At 41.3% G+C, this 15,853-nt stretch overlaps 2 protein-coding genes across 3 annotated transcripts in view; both read left to right on the top strand.

The window, feature by feature from the left end:
• VPS39 (VPS39 subunit of HOPS complex) overlaps positions 1–2,704 on the top strand; it is a 42,265-nt gene extending 39,561 nt beyond the window's left edge. For both annotated transcript variants that reach the window (XM_045014821.1, XM_045014820.1), the window contains one exon: positions 425–2,704. In XM_045014821.1, the coding sequence (XP_044870756.1) occupies positions 425–500 (76 nt within the window). In that variant the 3' untranslated portion in view covers positions 501–2,704. The remainder of the gene's footprint in view (positions 1–424) is intronic.
• A 4,248-nt stretch (positions 2,705–6,952) lies between these two features.
• The window catches only part of LOC123369735 (cytosolic phospholipase A2 zeta-like), a 35,981-nt gene continuing 27,080 nt past the window's right edge, over positions 6,953–15,853 (top strand). Inside the window, exons 1-3 of the mRNA XM_045015656.1 lie at positions 6,953–7,115; positions 10,483–10,555; positions 13,880–14,016. Of these exons, the coding sequence (XP_044871591.1) occupies positions 7,005–7,115; positions 10,483–10,555; positions 13,880–14,016 (321 nt within the window). The 5' untranslated portion in view covers positions 6,953–7,004. The remainder of the gene's footprint in view (positions 7,116–10,482; positions 10,556–13,879; positions 14,017–15,853) is intronic.

Below are 15,853 nucleotides of genomic sequence, written 5' to 3'. Positions count from 1 at the left end.
CTAGAGCACTGAATTATTGGTATGCATTGATCCAGTTTTCCCTGTTAAGTATGATCTGGAAGTACTGGGTGAAGATCGGGTTGGTATATACTATATGCTTCATTTTGGTCAAGTTGGATCATGCCAGACTTAGAAAAGTGATCATGTTAAAATCGCACTTTGTGGTTCCAAACTTACTCAGCTAACTAACATTTTTGAGTCACATTGCTGCAAATTCCAGTTAAGTTCTTTGCTTGGGACATCACCAATAAAACTGATGCTATAATTGAAACTTAGTCAGGAATTCTCTTCATTAAGGAAGTAGCAGTCTTATGTAGTCACTTTTCTGACTGTAACAAAAATCAAGCTTGTATAGTGAACAGGGAAAATTGTGTATTTGATTATACTGACATTTGATCTTGTGTGCTATTCTGTTTGTTCACAGTGCATTTGCCAGATACCCTAATGCAGTAGTTGTGCACTACTTCTGCTCCAAAGAAGTCAGTACGGCAGACACCTGAAACATGTTGCCATACATTAGATGGACTGCATTAGCCGCAACACCCGCATGAAATACAGACGTGAAGATTTGTTTAGGAAAAGTTGATGCTCTGGAGTTTTGAGGCATGTTGCTAGGAACATCTTACAAATAGCTTGTACCCAGCATGTCTCTGGAATGACTCTACCTATAACTTGGCAGTACTGACTTATTCGAAAATTGACGTTTTTAGATGTTAAATTGCTGGCAACTATATATACCTCTTAACACACCAACATGAGGAAGAATGGAAATTGATCAGCAATGAGCTTGTATTGCACTCCAAACCTTGCAGGCTAGTTTCCGAACACTTCTATGGTGTTTACCAGTGACGGCATGTTTTAAAGTAAAAAAATTTTCTATTCAGGTAAAAACTTCTTGATCTGACCTTCTTTGTGGCTCACTCTAATATTCCTCAAAAGGCAAAATCCTTGAAAAGTCACTGCAACTGTATTAATGTTGTATTGAAATCTACTTTTAGCCACCAAGTTGGGGGGAGGGAGGGAGCAAGCAAGAGTATGAGAGGCTCTGGTGCCTGATACTTGAACAATTGTGCCTGACTTCACCTTTCTCCCAACGTTGGGAATAACTAGATGTTGAACAAAGGAATTTTTATCTTTGATGCCTAGAGTGCTTATCAACTCATCTTCTGATACACAGAAGTTCCACAGGGGTTAGTCACACACTATAGGCTTCACTGGTAAGCATTTATTTTTCCCTTTTTGACTTTAGTTTGTTAGAGGTATGTAAATATGAATTAGCTCACACACTGTTTGCACTGTGTACAGTCGCTTCCAACATGAGTGTTGTTGCTGCTTCTCAAAAGCGTCCAGTCTGAAGAAGGGAAGCTCTCACTTGCACTTGTACCAAAAAGAACACTCCCTAAAAGTAACACTTTTTTGACAGGGACTGAAATGTATCTCTTGCTTGAGCTTCTAGAGCGCATTTGAGATCCCTATGTATGTAAATAGCTCTTCAGTCTCTAGTTTTCTCTCCAGCATTAAAGTAAAATATAGACTGCATTTCAATGTCTCTGAGGGCTTTAGATCAACTCCCTTCTGCCCAGGCTGGTATTGGTTTTTTTGTTTTTTTGTTTTTGTTTTTTTTTACTTTGGCCCGAGGATTCTAAATACACAAAACTGGATGCAGTATACTTCTTCATAGTCTGTAATACTTTTGTCTTATTTTTCCATGAACTTTAATCTGTAGCAGAGTTGATATAAGAGTACTTGCATGTTCACTTACTGTACAAAGAATCTGAGCAGCAGTGAACAAAGGCAGCAGTAGCACATGGTTCAGTGTAATTGAATGTGGGTAATAACATCCCAGTTTTGCCATACTACTATAATTAAGTATTAAATGATATGGAACATGGCACACAATTATTATACTCCTTTTCTTTTAAAATCTATAATACTCCCCAAACAAGGAGTTGAGAAAATAAAATTTTAAAAACAAAAACCCATCTGCCCAGAATGTCGTTGAATTTCACTGTTTACATGTTTATTTAAGTCCTTTTTTTTAAACACTTTTAGCAACAGGTCTTCTGTAGGATATAAATGATCCTACCTCACTTTCGATCTCTGCAAATACCATATCCTGGTTATATAGCCTACTCCTTCTGCCATCTGTTTTTTGTTTCAAGGCTATGGTTGCCAATAACCTTGGATGTCTTGGGTAATACTGCGGGTGGTGCCTTTCTGTAGAGGTTAGGGGAGTTCCTGTGCTGAGATGGAATTACTTTTTAAACTTTCTGTTTGAACAAGAGAACCTACTACATGCTTGTATTCAATCTGCACATATTCTGTATAGTGTTTATATACTAGTTCAGGTACAACAGGAAGATGTTTTGGGAGTTGACAGTGAAAGAAGGGTATCTATCAATGCCCTACCGTTTTTGCGTACAGAAGTCAAGACCTTTCTGATATTGGTAAGGAGGATAGTCTGAATTACCTATCTGCTGCCAGTAAATCTGCACTCTCTCTCACAGTTGGGATCAGTAGTGTACTCTTCTTTCATGGTGATGCTAATGTGCCTCTGTTCAGCTTTTTTGCATACATTTGCAGAGGTGTGGGGTGGTGTGCGCTGCAATTCTGCTGTCTGTTCTCATCCCATGGTTTAGATTTACTAACCATATGGAAGTTTTGTTTAAAGCAATATATTGTAATAATAAATATTCTGAACCAGTCTGTTCTGCTTTATTGTGTGGATGATAGTAACTAGCGGAGCTGCTCTGGATTTACATATTTCTTTCCTTTGAGTTCAGATTTAAATAGCTGAAATCATGAATTATATGATTTTTAAAACCCTATGACTGTGAAATTGACCAAAATGAACCATGAATTTGGTAGGACCCTATTTGTTGTCAGTACTGTGGTATTTAAGGATATAGCGGAATCAGAATGGTGAATTTTCTGCCCAGAGCAGGGATTTCAGTATAAGTAGTGGGGATAGTCTAAACTTCAAGTTCTGATGAGTAGCGAGTAAAACGTTTCTGGAAACTCCTCCTTCCCCTCTACCATTGAATCAAATTTCTGTTCACAATAGAATATTTCGAATCTTAGAGTAAAATGTAATCACCACCGAAGACGATGAAAAATTGGTTGTCAGTAGATTAATTGCAATCAATATCCACAGTTCCTGTGTAAAATATAAAAGGGCAGAACAGATTTTGCCATAAATATGTATTATCTAAAATAGAAGAGCAAGAAATAATCCATCTTTTTTTTTGTAGTTTATTCACTTCTGTAGGAATACCTGGTATCATTAAGTGTTACAGGATAGGGTCCTGTTAATTTAAAGATGAAACAAAATGTCTGAGCCAAAATGTCATTAAGTTGCAATGAAGTGGGAAACTCCACTATCTATGGAAGTTGCATAAATTTCAAAACCCGTAGACAGATTCAGTGGCTTTGCTTGCTGTTCAAGGAGCCTATTGCTGAAAGCAGGTGTCAGCTATAAGATTCTATAGGGCAGGGGTAGTCCATAGGTGGACTATGGCCCAAATTGGGACCACCAGATGCTTTCGTACGGACTATGAAATCTTTTTATTTACTTCATAGTTATTAATTTTATCATTGTTTTTATTATTTGTGCTGGAGCCTGGACCTTGACTATACCTTGACCAAGAAATTTGGACCTTGACAAAAAAGCCCTATAGCAGGGGTAGTTTATATGTGTGGCATTTCAATAATACAACACAATTACTCTTACATTCTTAAGTCTTTCTAATTTATATATTTGTTTTCAGTATTAGGTCTGATCATGCACAATCTCTGTTCACAGTGGTTGTGCAGGATTGGGTTTTTTATAGGAATCCCTGCTCTTGGACTTATTCTGACTGTTGCATAGTAAAATATTGGTCAGAACCCTTTTTAGACATCTATTTTGGGAGGGGTGGTTGAGTGTTTATCCAGCAAAGCAGTTTCAAACCAGTTTCTCCTCCTCTCACTCAAGTACATCACCTCCACCAAATATCTTATCTGGTCCTACCCATCCAAGAATGCCAACGTTCCAAGCATGCCAGCATTCCTTGAAACACAATCCCTCCAGTGCTAACTTGTTGCAATGCTACGTGTTTATTACAGCTACTGCAAATCTTGTCATGTCTAATTGTGTAATTTGATCAAAATAAACCATGATTTGGCTGGATTTGTTCCTTGCAAACATCTGGAAGATAAGGTGATAACAGCATGGATTTGTCAAGAACAAATCGTGTCAAACCAACCTGATAGCTTTCTTTGACAGCATAACAAGCCTTGTGGATGGAGGGAAGCAGTAGACATGGTATATCTCGACTTTAGTAAAGCTTTTGATAGTGTCTCACATGACTTCATAAACAAACTAAGGAAATACAACCTCGATGGAGCTACTAAAAAAGTGGGTGCAAAACTGGTTGGAAAACCATTCCCAGAGAGTTATAAGTGGTTCACAGTCATGCTGGAAGGGTATAATGAGTGGGGTCCTGCAGGGATCAGTTCTGGGTCTGGATCTGTTCAATATCTTCATCAATGATTTAGATAATGGCATAGAGAGTACACTCAATGTTTGCGGGTCATTCTAGGCTGGGAGTGGTTGCAAGTGCTTTGGAGGACAGGATTAAAATTCAAAATGATCTGGACAAACTGGAGAAATGGTCTGAAGTAAATAGGATGAAATTCAGTAAGGACAAATGCAGAGTACTCCATTTAGGTAGGAACAATCAGTCACACACATACAAAATGGGAAATGACTGCCTAGGAAGGAGTACTATGGAAAGGGATCTGGGGGCATAGGCCCCGACTCCGTGGGTGCTCTGGGGCTGGAGCACCCATGGGGAAAAATTGGTGGGTGCTAAGCACCCACCGGTAGCTCCCTGTCCCACCTCCATCTCTTCCCCTGGGCGCACTGCCTTGTCCTGCTTCTCCCCCCTCCCTCCCAGCACTTGTGCCACGAAACAGTTGATTTGTGCTACAAGCGCTGCCGAGGGAGGAGGGGGAACATGGTGCACTCAAGGAAGAGTTGGGGCCGGGATTTGGGGAAGGGGTCCAATGGGTGTGGAGTTGGGGTGGGGACTTTGGGGAAGGGAGGTTGGAATGAGGGTGGGGCAGGAGTGGGGAAAGGGTGGAGTCAGGGCAGGGCCAGGGGTGTGGTGGGGTGCGAGCTCCCATTGGTGCCAGGGAAAATTGGCACCTATGGCTGGGGGTCATAGTGAACCACAAGCTAAAAATGAGTCAACAGTGTAACACTTGCTAAAAACTTACATAATTCTGGGATGTATTAGAAGTGTTGTAAGCAAAGACATGAAGGTAATTCTTCTGCTCTACTCCACACTGAGTAGGTCTCAAATGGAGTATTGTGTCCAGTTCTGGGCTCCACATTTCAGGAAAGATGTGGACAAATTGGAGAAAGTCCAGAGAAGAGCAACAAAAATGATTAAAGGTCTAGAAAACATGACCTATGAGGGAAGATTGAAAAAAAATTGGGTTTGTTTAGTCTGGAAAAGAGAAGACAAAGGGGACACAACAGTTTTCAAGTACATAAAATGTTGTTACAAAGAGGAGGGAGAAGAATTATTGTTGTTAACCTCTGAGGATAGGACAAGAAGCAATGGACTTAAATTGCAGCAAAGGAGGATTAGGTTGGACATTAGGGAAAACTTTCTGTCAGGGTAGTTAAGCACTGGAATAAATTGCCTAGGGGGGTTGTGGAATCTCCATCACTGGAGATTTTTAAGAGCAGGTTGGACAAACAGCTGTCAGGGCTGGTCTAGATAATACTTAGTCCTGCCATGAGTGCAGGGGACTGGACTAGATGACCTTTCAAGGTCCTTTCCAGTCCTATGATTCAAAGCCATGGTGCTAATTGCTCAGGCTTCCATTATCTTTCAGGCACTTACAGATGTGTGTTGCTCAGTTTGTCCTATTATTTTACTAGGGAATTAAGTTAGATTCAGGACAAATAGCCAGGTGGCTTGAAGTTTGGCTTCACAGTGTATGAGGTTTCCTTGGATCTCTCTACCTTTTCAAAATGAATTGCCAGTAGTTCAGAAAATTCATTAACAAATACCCTTAAAGCCTTGGGATAAAATCTGAAACTATTGAGTGTTTATATTTTTTCCAAAGTATTCGAGTACCTATTTTTAATAATTTTTACAGCGTCTAATCCAATGCTTATTGAAGTCAATGGCAATGGGTGTTGGATTGGGTCCATACTGAGAAAGGACCAAACTGTGCCTGCATTGCCCACCAAAAATCTCATGAAGTCAAAGAGTTTTACTTACATGAGAAAAGTGAGCAGAATTTGGCCCAAGGTCTCAATCCCATTCTAATTGTCCAAACCCCTCTTGATTTTTATTTGCAGTAAATTTGTTTTTTTGTTTTTTTTTTAAATCCCAAACTTCAGTGTGTCAGCTATTAACTGTTTTTTTAACTAATAATTTCCTCTGCCTCCTCCATCGTTATCCCACCCCCCATAATAGACGTAAATATCTTCCTTACCCCCTTAATTCTTTGGATTCTTAACTTTGATTGTTATCTCGTCTTTCTTTGTTGCCTTCCATCAGAGGATCTCAAAGCCCTTTGCAGACACTAATTAACTGTGACATAAGGATTTCTCTGCATTTCAACAGACCCGGAAATTGAAGCCCAGAGAAGTCGTGACTTGCTCAAAGTCACAGAACAAGTTTGTGGCAGAGTCTGGAAGAAAACATCGCGCTTCTTGTCAGCCCCTTTCCGTTTGCTCGATCTACTTTCTTTGGCACCCTTATGTTTTACTGCTAGTGTGTGGGAAAACCTGCCAGTGAGGCTGTAAACCGGATTGTTGGGCAGCTCCAAGCCACGCCCCCACCTTTCGCGATTGCTTCTCCCTGTTGGAGCAGAGCTGTGTGTGTGTAACTCAGGACAAAGCTGCCGCAGTTCAGAGGAGCGAGGAGAAGCAGCCGCTCAGATTCCAGTGACTTGGTGTTTTCACTCCTGTTTGTTTAGCTCAGGGTTTGGGAAGGTCTCCCATGTTCCGGGCTGTGCTGCTTAGCCGGGTGTCACCCCGCATGTTCCCACTTCTGGCTGCCGTGCTGTTCCAGAGGAAAGAGAGGAAGGATACCGGGCTCTCTCACTGGCGGGTAATGTAAACTTTTGCCCTTCCTTTGCGCGAAGGGTCATCACCCACATGATAAAGAAGCAACTAAAAGTTATGACACATGCATAACAGCAGCCCTGAGACAGGGTGAGCAGAGCACCGCCTTTGTCATGTGCGGGAGAAGCTACCTAAAGCTGTTTGGAGAGCGAAGGTGATGACAGTGGCTCCTTCCTAGACTCTGGGCTTCCTAGATCGGAGTCTGTTTGGCATTTTCAAAAGTGCTCTGTGTGGCCTTAAGTTGGCTCCCACTGAAGTCAGGGGTGGTGAAACTCCCATTGACTTCAGTGGGAGCAAAGTTAAGGAAATGCTTTTGCAAATCTCATCCATAGTCTATTTTGTCTATAAAGAAACAGAGCAATTCTGTGCATTTCCTTTTCTTTGCTCCCTGGGCTAACGGGAATTTACAGTCTAAATCCAACAAAGTATGGCAAGGATTAGCCCAGACTAAGCCCCGGTCTAAACTACCAATACAGCCATGTCCGGTAACTTGGTAATTAGTTGTTTCTTACCTTGCAAGCAGAGTTCCAATATATAGTGCAGAGTGGCTGTTTAACCTTGTTTTACAGCCAGGCTAAAGCTGCTGGTAAGATCCAGTCTGCACTACATGTTAGAATCAGACTTGCTTTGTAACCAAGTTAGTGGGTAGCCCACTTTTAACCAGGTTCCTTCATGTAGTTATATTTGTAGTGTAGATGGAGGAGGCAAATAGCAAAAGTTACAGAAAAAATCATGAGATGGTTGCTATGTGCATGTCATTGTTGGTTCCTGTTTGATTTATGTAAAACTGATTTTGTTCATTTTAAATTTGTTTTTTTAATTTGCTCTTCCCAACCCTGTGTTAAATATAACGAAGTGAGGCAAGAGGCAGAGTTGTTACTGAACGTCAGTGCTTTGCGGTCTAACCAGGGATTCATCAGGGGTGTAAAGCTGTCATTTTTGGAGACTTGCTAGTTTGAAATTTTAGCCAATACCTGCTACATTAACTATTTACAGGTGAAATGTTGCTGTTGAGAATTAGAGGTGCACAGATGCTGTTCCTTTGTTTTATTCAGATTCAAACCCACTGAGTTTCACTTAGAGGTTTCAGACTCATCCAAACTCAGATAGCAAACCTGGCAATTTTCTGTGCTTGTTATGCTTAGCAATTCACTGAACCCAGAAGACCTGTCATGGGCCCGTCCATTGTGTTTTGTTATGAAACTCATTCCCTCCAAAAATGTGCTTATCCAGAGGCAGAATGAAAAGATGTAAGATTCACGGGACCTGAAATTGCCTCAAACAAAAGTGATGATTTAATCTTTAGGTTTGAATCCAAAAGCAGCAGAGTTAAGGTTGGTGTGTGCTTTGAAAATTGATTTTTTTTCAGCACTAGTCAGAATCATTTTGGGGTGAAAATTGTTCAAGGGCCTACAAAAGAATACCCCATTGTGTGTGTGAAGGTGGCAGGGTCTCTGCACTGAACCCATATAAAATGGGGAAGGTGAGGAGTTCTGCAGTGTGTTATAGCCAGAACCACTAGATTTGTAGCTGTGTTAATCCAGTGGCCGGGAAGCCCCTCTTAGGGGACTGCAGAGGAGCTTCAGCAGATATTCCAGCCCACAGACTGGACAAGAGGCATCCAGTCTTTAGTTGCAGGGGAGGGAGAGCTCAGTGGTTTGAGCATTGGCCTGCTAAACCCAAGGTTGTGAGTTCAATCCTTGTGGGCCACTTAGGGATCTGGGGCAAAAATCAGTACTTGGTCCTGCTAGTGAAGGCAGGGGGCTGGACTTGATGACCTTTCAAGGTCCCTTCCAGATCTAGGAGATAAGTAGATCTCCAATTATTATTTATTTTTTTTATTTTTAGTGGGAGGGTTGGGGGTGGTGGTGGGAGAATAAGAATTCCATCCTGGGCAATGTGAAGTCCCCTATGCAAAAAGGCCACTCATTCAGGGAAGTAAATTTCACCCAGGGTGCAATATGCCTAATATGGAGAAAGGGCACATGGGCCATATACTCAATTCCAAGAGATGTCTCACACTTGAGTCTGTTGTACAAACACCCATTACTCACATAGAACAGCTGCTCTGCTAGGAACCAGCTCCTCTTCCGGCCCTGCCTGCCTCACCCCTGGAATTCAGGTAGTGCATTTGGTGATTTCACATTTAATTTCTGGGTTTACTGTGCATACTTATCTTGCAATGTGTTATGACACCACCTTGCCTCTGATGAAATAAAACTGCGTTAGACTGAGAAAGGTGCCAGTTTACTTAAAAGCATGAGACTTGGAACAGTCTTAGCTCTCATAGCTGGCAGAGATCTTTGCTATGTTCCTAAGTCTTTAATTTATGCTGTAGAAGTTACTCTGTTTGGAGAATGTTGATTCAGCCGAGTGACTGTTGTTGACAAACATCTTTTCACAGAGGCTCTTGGAGAGGATCATTGCCATTGGGATTGCAACACATGGATGTACGCTGACATCCTTCAGGGTGAAATGAAGGAGTGGGATGTGTGCTGGTGTTGTGTGCTCTCCCGGATGTCAATATTATGGAACCTTGTGTCTCAAGTCAGGAGAGTTCAATCACTCATGATGACAGGCATTTTTGCAACCACATCCTTACTGCATTTAACAGCCTACAGGGCAGTAGCAATTTTCCACCAGGGAGGAAGGAAAAATAACCTTGCATACAGCCATGTATCTCCTTCCTTAAACTTGTAGACCAAGTATTGGGACGGTAGAGAGGCGGGTGTTTTAGGTAGAGAGGTTAGTTTGGGATATTGAAAGAAGAAAAACCTATTAAGAAAAGCTTCAAAAACAAAAAAACACCCCAAAACAAAACAAAATAAGACCCTGGCAGCGAGTCTCAGAACCCAGGACAACTGACTTGTGGTCAATATAGCAATGTAGCTCAAGTGTTCTGTACAAATGAATGGGACACGCTAAGTTAGGAGGAAGGTTTTAAAAATTAACTTAATATCTAATTTATAGCTCAGCAGTTATAGGGTTAATTAAGCTATTTGAAACTGAGCTGTAACAACAGAGAGCCCTAAAGAGTTCTTCTTTCTTCTCTGACTGTCAGTTTGGCCCTAAAAAAAGATCACTTTTACCTGTGGTGAGATGGGAATTCATTTAATTCTCAGCCTCCCTTCACTGGGGTGCTCTGTCTCTGTCCTTCAGCTACCTTATTCAGAGATACCACCTTATGTCTTCGCTTTCTCAATTTCAGATAGTTCTTATATTTCAAAACTGAGATTTACCTATCGTGGACCCCTGTGCGGGTTGTTCCACTTCATTCCCTTATATTGATATTTGCATGTTTGTGGAAGGTGTGCTGAGGCTGAGTTTAACACAGAACCTGCTTGTCTTTACAGCGTGAGAGACAACCTTACTACAACCTCACAGTAAAAGTTCTCAGAGCCAGAAACATCCAGGGTACAGATCTGTGTAAGTACTTGACCAACGTTGTGCAGACTCATATTTTACACAATGAACAACTGTAACATAGCCCGGATTTCCTCTGGTTGATGTAACACTGCATCCCCACAGCTTGTGTGTTTTTCTAAAATATCTGCTCTAGGAATTGCTTGGGGGAAGTTCTCTGACCTGTGTTACACAGGAGGTCAGACTAGGTGATGACAGTGAGCCTGTTCTGAGCCGTTTGCTCAAGTTCTTTGAGTTTGATGCCAGCCCACTGGAGACTGCTCTTCAGATTATCTTTGAAGCGCTTATATGGACGACACTTCTTTCTTTGGCCCTGACTCAACTCTCCATACAAGATCTGTTTTGGGAGACAGTGGTCTTCCGTTCTTATGACATGCCCCATCCACCTAAATTGTGCTCTCAATAACATTTCCTCATTGCTGGTTATGTTTGCTCTCTCAAGGACATGCGAAATTGCTCAAGCTGTTTAATGTGACATCTGTAAAGAGTCCATGTCTCAGATCCATATTGGAGAGACGTTAGAACCATTGCACTGTAGATCTTCAGTTTGGAGGTTGTGTTGGTTAACAACTTTTGTTCGAAGTTGGACAAGGGCCTGGCTGGCTTTACTAATTCTGGAGGAAATTTCCTTATCAAGGGAACGGTCACTTGAGATGGTGCTGCCCAGATACTTGAACTGATCCACATTTTTCAACTGTGTGCCTTGGATGAAGATGACTGGCACTGGGACATCGGAATGAGGTGCTGGTTGGAACAAGACTTCTGTCTTCCTGAGGCTGATGGTGAGGCCAAAGAGCTGGGATGCTTCAGGAAATCATCAACAAGGTCATCTTGTCTATGAACCATCAAGGCACAGTCATCTGCAAAAAAGTGCCTCAACAAGAAGCCTCTCCAGTATCTTGGTCTTAGCAGTGAGTCTTCGAAGATCAAAGAGGGAGCTATCAAGTCAGTAGCGGGATGTATATCCCCCTGATCCAAGTCCCTTGTTGCATGGTTGAGAGCACAAGCAAAGAACAAGTTGAACAGCGCTGGAGCAAGTATGCAGCCTTGCTTCACTCCACTCGAGATTTCAAATGCTTTGGAAAAGTCACCGCTGGCGAGGACTTGCACTGTTATGTGGTCATTGAACAGACAGATGATTTGTATGAAACTTCTTGGGCAGCCCAGTTTATGTAGAATAGCCCATAGACCCTCTGTGTTGACCAAATAAAAAACTTTGGTCAAATCGATTGAAAACTGCATACAGGTCCCTGTACTTCTTTAAACATTTTTCCTGGACCTGCCTTACAACAAAGATAATGTCCACCGTAGTACTACAACCTGGTCTAAAACTACGCTGTGCTTCTGGCAGATTCTCCTCGTATATGTTTGCAATGAGTCTGTACAGTAGAATGCAAGCCAGTATTTTGCCTGCTGTACAGAGGAGAGCAATGCCCTTTTAGTTTCCAGAGTTAGCTTTGATGCCTTTGTTTTTGAACAGTGATATGATAATAGCATCTTTGAAGTCTTGTGGCATTTCTTCTTCCTCCCAAATGCTACTCAGGATGTCATGAAACACCTCGATAGCCTTTGGGCCTGCTCCTGTATATAATTCACCTGGGATACTGTCCTTTCCAGATGCTTTGCCAGAGTTCAGTTGTTTGATGGCTTTTATAACTCCCCCAGCTGATGGAGGGAGATCGAGATCCTCTTTGATGGGTTTCTCAGGTAAATGGTCAAGGATACATCGATCGACTGTGGATGGTCTGTTGAGTAGACTACTGAAGTGTTCAGCCCATCTCTGTAGGATTCTCTCTCTGTCTTTGTCAAGTCCTTATTATGATTGTTTGTTGAAGTGGATTGAATCAGCCATCCAAAATTATTTGACTTCATTGGGGAAGGGGTGGAGCCTGGCTGGAGGGTATTGTGGCTGGAGGACTAGAACTGTTTCCTTTTGGGAATGGGGAAAAGGGGAAGTCCCAAGTCCGTAAGCAGTGTCTATGGGAACATGAAGCTATCTGGGAGTGCCCTGCTGTGGAGGATAAACCACAGGATGAAGGCAGATGGCAGTTGTGTAGGTTTGGTGAGGCAGTATAGTGGTAAAAGAATTACTCCCCCAAATCTTCAGTTTAATATAGCTTGTATTTCATTGAAGCTCCATTGTTTGACATTGTACCTTGGCTAGTTGCACAGTCCAGAAAGTGAAGCCACTACAGTGAAACAAGGACGTTAGCAAAAAGCATTTCAGATGAAAGCCATGTTTCCTGGGCAAGTTGCAGGGTTTAAAAGGCCAAGATATGACTCATGTAGAACAGGCCTGAACAGAATTTTACTCCAGGCTGGATTACGTGGGGATTTAAGGAAAATGTATTGCCTGAACAAGTTTCTTTCTATGCTGCATCCTGTTTTCAGGAATACCTGGAAAAAATTGATAGGTTCTCATGGCTTCATATATGTTAAGAAGACATTTAAGACAGTTGTGAGGATATCTAATCTAGATTATGACCCACTGAGTTCTATCACATGACCTTTCCAGCTCTTAGTAGCGTGTCTCTCTGACAGAATTCACAAACCTATGAAATCCTGATTGTGAATGCAGGACTAGATCACATGCTTGGATCTAAGTGTCAGAATTTCCTGTGGTGTAGGTACTTTATGGAAGAGATTTCCTAATGTTTTGATGGTTTCTCTGGAAGAGATTTCCTAACGTTTCCCAGTTAAAAGGAACACACAGGATCTAACTTGTTTGGAATATCCTCTTAACTCAGCACTAGTGTCTTTATGCAGTCTTTATGGTCTGTGTTAGGGACAACAGAAAACCAATGCATGTAAAGTGCAACCTGAGTGTTGCACTTTACCTTAGTACACTAGAATAAGATTTATGCTAGTGCCATATTCTGATACTCTTGTTGCACTCAGAAACATGGTTTGATTTTTGGCATTAGGCAGATCCCACTGCTCATGAAAGCAAGGTGTTCTATTCATGGTATAAGCTAATATACTTAAAGAATGGCAGAGTGAGATCTTTTCCTCTACTGTCCAAATAGCAGTAAAATAATTTCAGAAGAAGAAACCTCTTTGGAGCATTAGCCCTTTTTCCAGCAGTGGCCCTTTGAAGAAGGGGTTTAACACTGGGACATACCTGAAAAATAAACTATTTCTGTGAAAAGAAATTCAATTTGCTGCTGTTGAAAATATTTGTCTCTTAATGAAGGTACTCTCTCAGCCAGTCCAGCTTTTTTTCTGATTAATTCTGCACAATCCTGTGACATGATAGAATATAGAAAGCAATGATACATACCTGATTAGAATTGTTCTGATGCCATTCTTCTGTACTTTTCATTCCAGTGTCCAAGGCAGACTGCTTTGTGAAATTGCGTCTACCAACTGCATCTCCAATCACTTATCAAACTCAGGTTGTTGACAACTCCAGTAATCCAGAGTGGAATGAAACCTTCCAGTACAGAATCCACAGTGCTGTCAAGGTGAGGGAGAGCCTTTTGATATGGAGAAGATCAGATTATCTGGTGCTTGAGGGGTGGCAGGATCTTGAATTTAAAAATGTCAAAGGTTCTTTATTACCAAAAGAGAGTCATTTCATGTAAAATGTCTCTCATGAGCCTGCAAGTGCCCTTTGCTCGCAACACCCAAACATGTTCCCCAAGTCCCTGCATAGTCACCAAAAGAGCTGATTCATAACTGCTCACACTCTGGAAAATCACAGCTAAGGAGAGAGAAGGATTTTTTTTTCTCTAGTGCCATCTGATGCATTTTTGAGGAAAAAGAGTGTTATGGATATTTTATATTTGTATTATTGTAGTGTCTAGGAGCCCTGGTCATGGACCAGGACCCCATTGTGCTAGGCACAATACAACCACAGAACATAGTTTTCCTGCCCCAAAGAGCTTATAATCAAAGCATAAAGCAAGAGACAATAGATGGATACAGACAGACCAGGGAATATAAGGAAACAATGAGACAATATTGGTCACCATCATAGATAGTGATCAAGCAATCTGATACTGGTCCCATAAAGTTTCAGGAAATTCCTTGATAATGCAGGTAAACTTTCCTGGGCTATTCATTCTCCCACCCGGGGACTATTGTCTTCTCATGGTTGTATTTGTTCTAATGTCCTAGGCATTAGGGTAATATCACTGTGTGGGCAAGAATGCTGGGATCAACTAAATTCAAATAAGTTTGTGATATATAGTTGACTGTGAGTTTATTTTACTGGCTGCAATAATTCCAGTATTACAGAAATACAGAATTAAAAGTCATGAGAGGAGAGAGAGTAAATTTGTCACATATTGACAAAGCTGGACAGTAGTGTAGTATGAATGATGAAAACTTTTCAAATTCTGTCCGCGTCAGTGCTCTATGTTGACACTAGCGATAGCTAAATAAGGATATTATTTTTTAAAAGATTATGGGATCTCTTTAAAAAAAATACCCACCAAAACCCTCTCTGCAGAAATTAGTTAACAGATACTGATTCCCAGCTGGACCAGGCCTGTGTCATGGTTGTTTGTGGCTGTTGGGAGTGTGAGTTGGGTTGATAAATGACTTTGACAAGTTGGCAGAAAGTTAAAAACAGGTATGAGTTAGGTTACCAAAATAAAAGCAATAAAATAACAAAGAGCTTTATATTCCCTCTAATTCATGAGGACACTTAATTCTGGCTGCTACTGCTAAATCTAAGCCAGAGCATTTCTGTAGTTTAGCAGTCTCCTTGAAACATGCACAGGCCATTTATAGGCAACTGTACTTTGTGTACAACTAGTGCACCTATCTATCTGTTAATCCCAGCTGGGCTTGCCTCTGCCCAGTAGCAGTGATGATCAGGAAGTTATTGGTTGCTACTGAATCACCCTGAAAGGGAGGAAACTGCTATCCAGGCAAACCAATGCTGAGTTAAGAAGAAATTCCAAACAAGTTAGGTCCTGTGTGTTCCTTCTAGCTGGGAAACATTAGGAAACCTCTTCCAGAGGAACCATTGAAACATTAGGAAATCTCTTCCAGAAAAAACATCCCAAGTACGGGCTAACAAGCCCACATCCTCCACTGGGTCATGAGCTCTTTGGAACAGAGCAAATTCTATAAATGGGGAAAGATAAAATGATTGCAGAAGGACTCTTAATTTTTCAGGCCTCTAAAAGGGTGTATTATAAACAATAGAGAGTAAACCAAATAGCAATACTAAGTAATTTATATCACTTTCATCCATCAGCTTGCTTTTATTAACATGAATATGGCCCTTTGTTTATCAGCTATGTACACAGAGAGAGAGAGAGAGAGAGAGGAACCAAGTGTGTCTATCTT

The sequence above is a fragment of the Mauremys mutica genome, chromosome 4 (assembly GCF_020497125.1).
Source record: "Mauremys mutica isolate MM-2020 ecotype Southern chromosome 4, ASM2049712v1, whole genome shotgun sequence".
Taxonomy (NCBI): Eukaryota; Metazoa; Chordata; order Testudines; family Geoemydidae; genus Mauremys; species Mauremys mutica.
The sequence above is the reverse complement of the archived record's forward strand: the minus strand, read 5'-3'. Positions and strand labels throughout refer to the sequence as shown.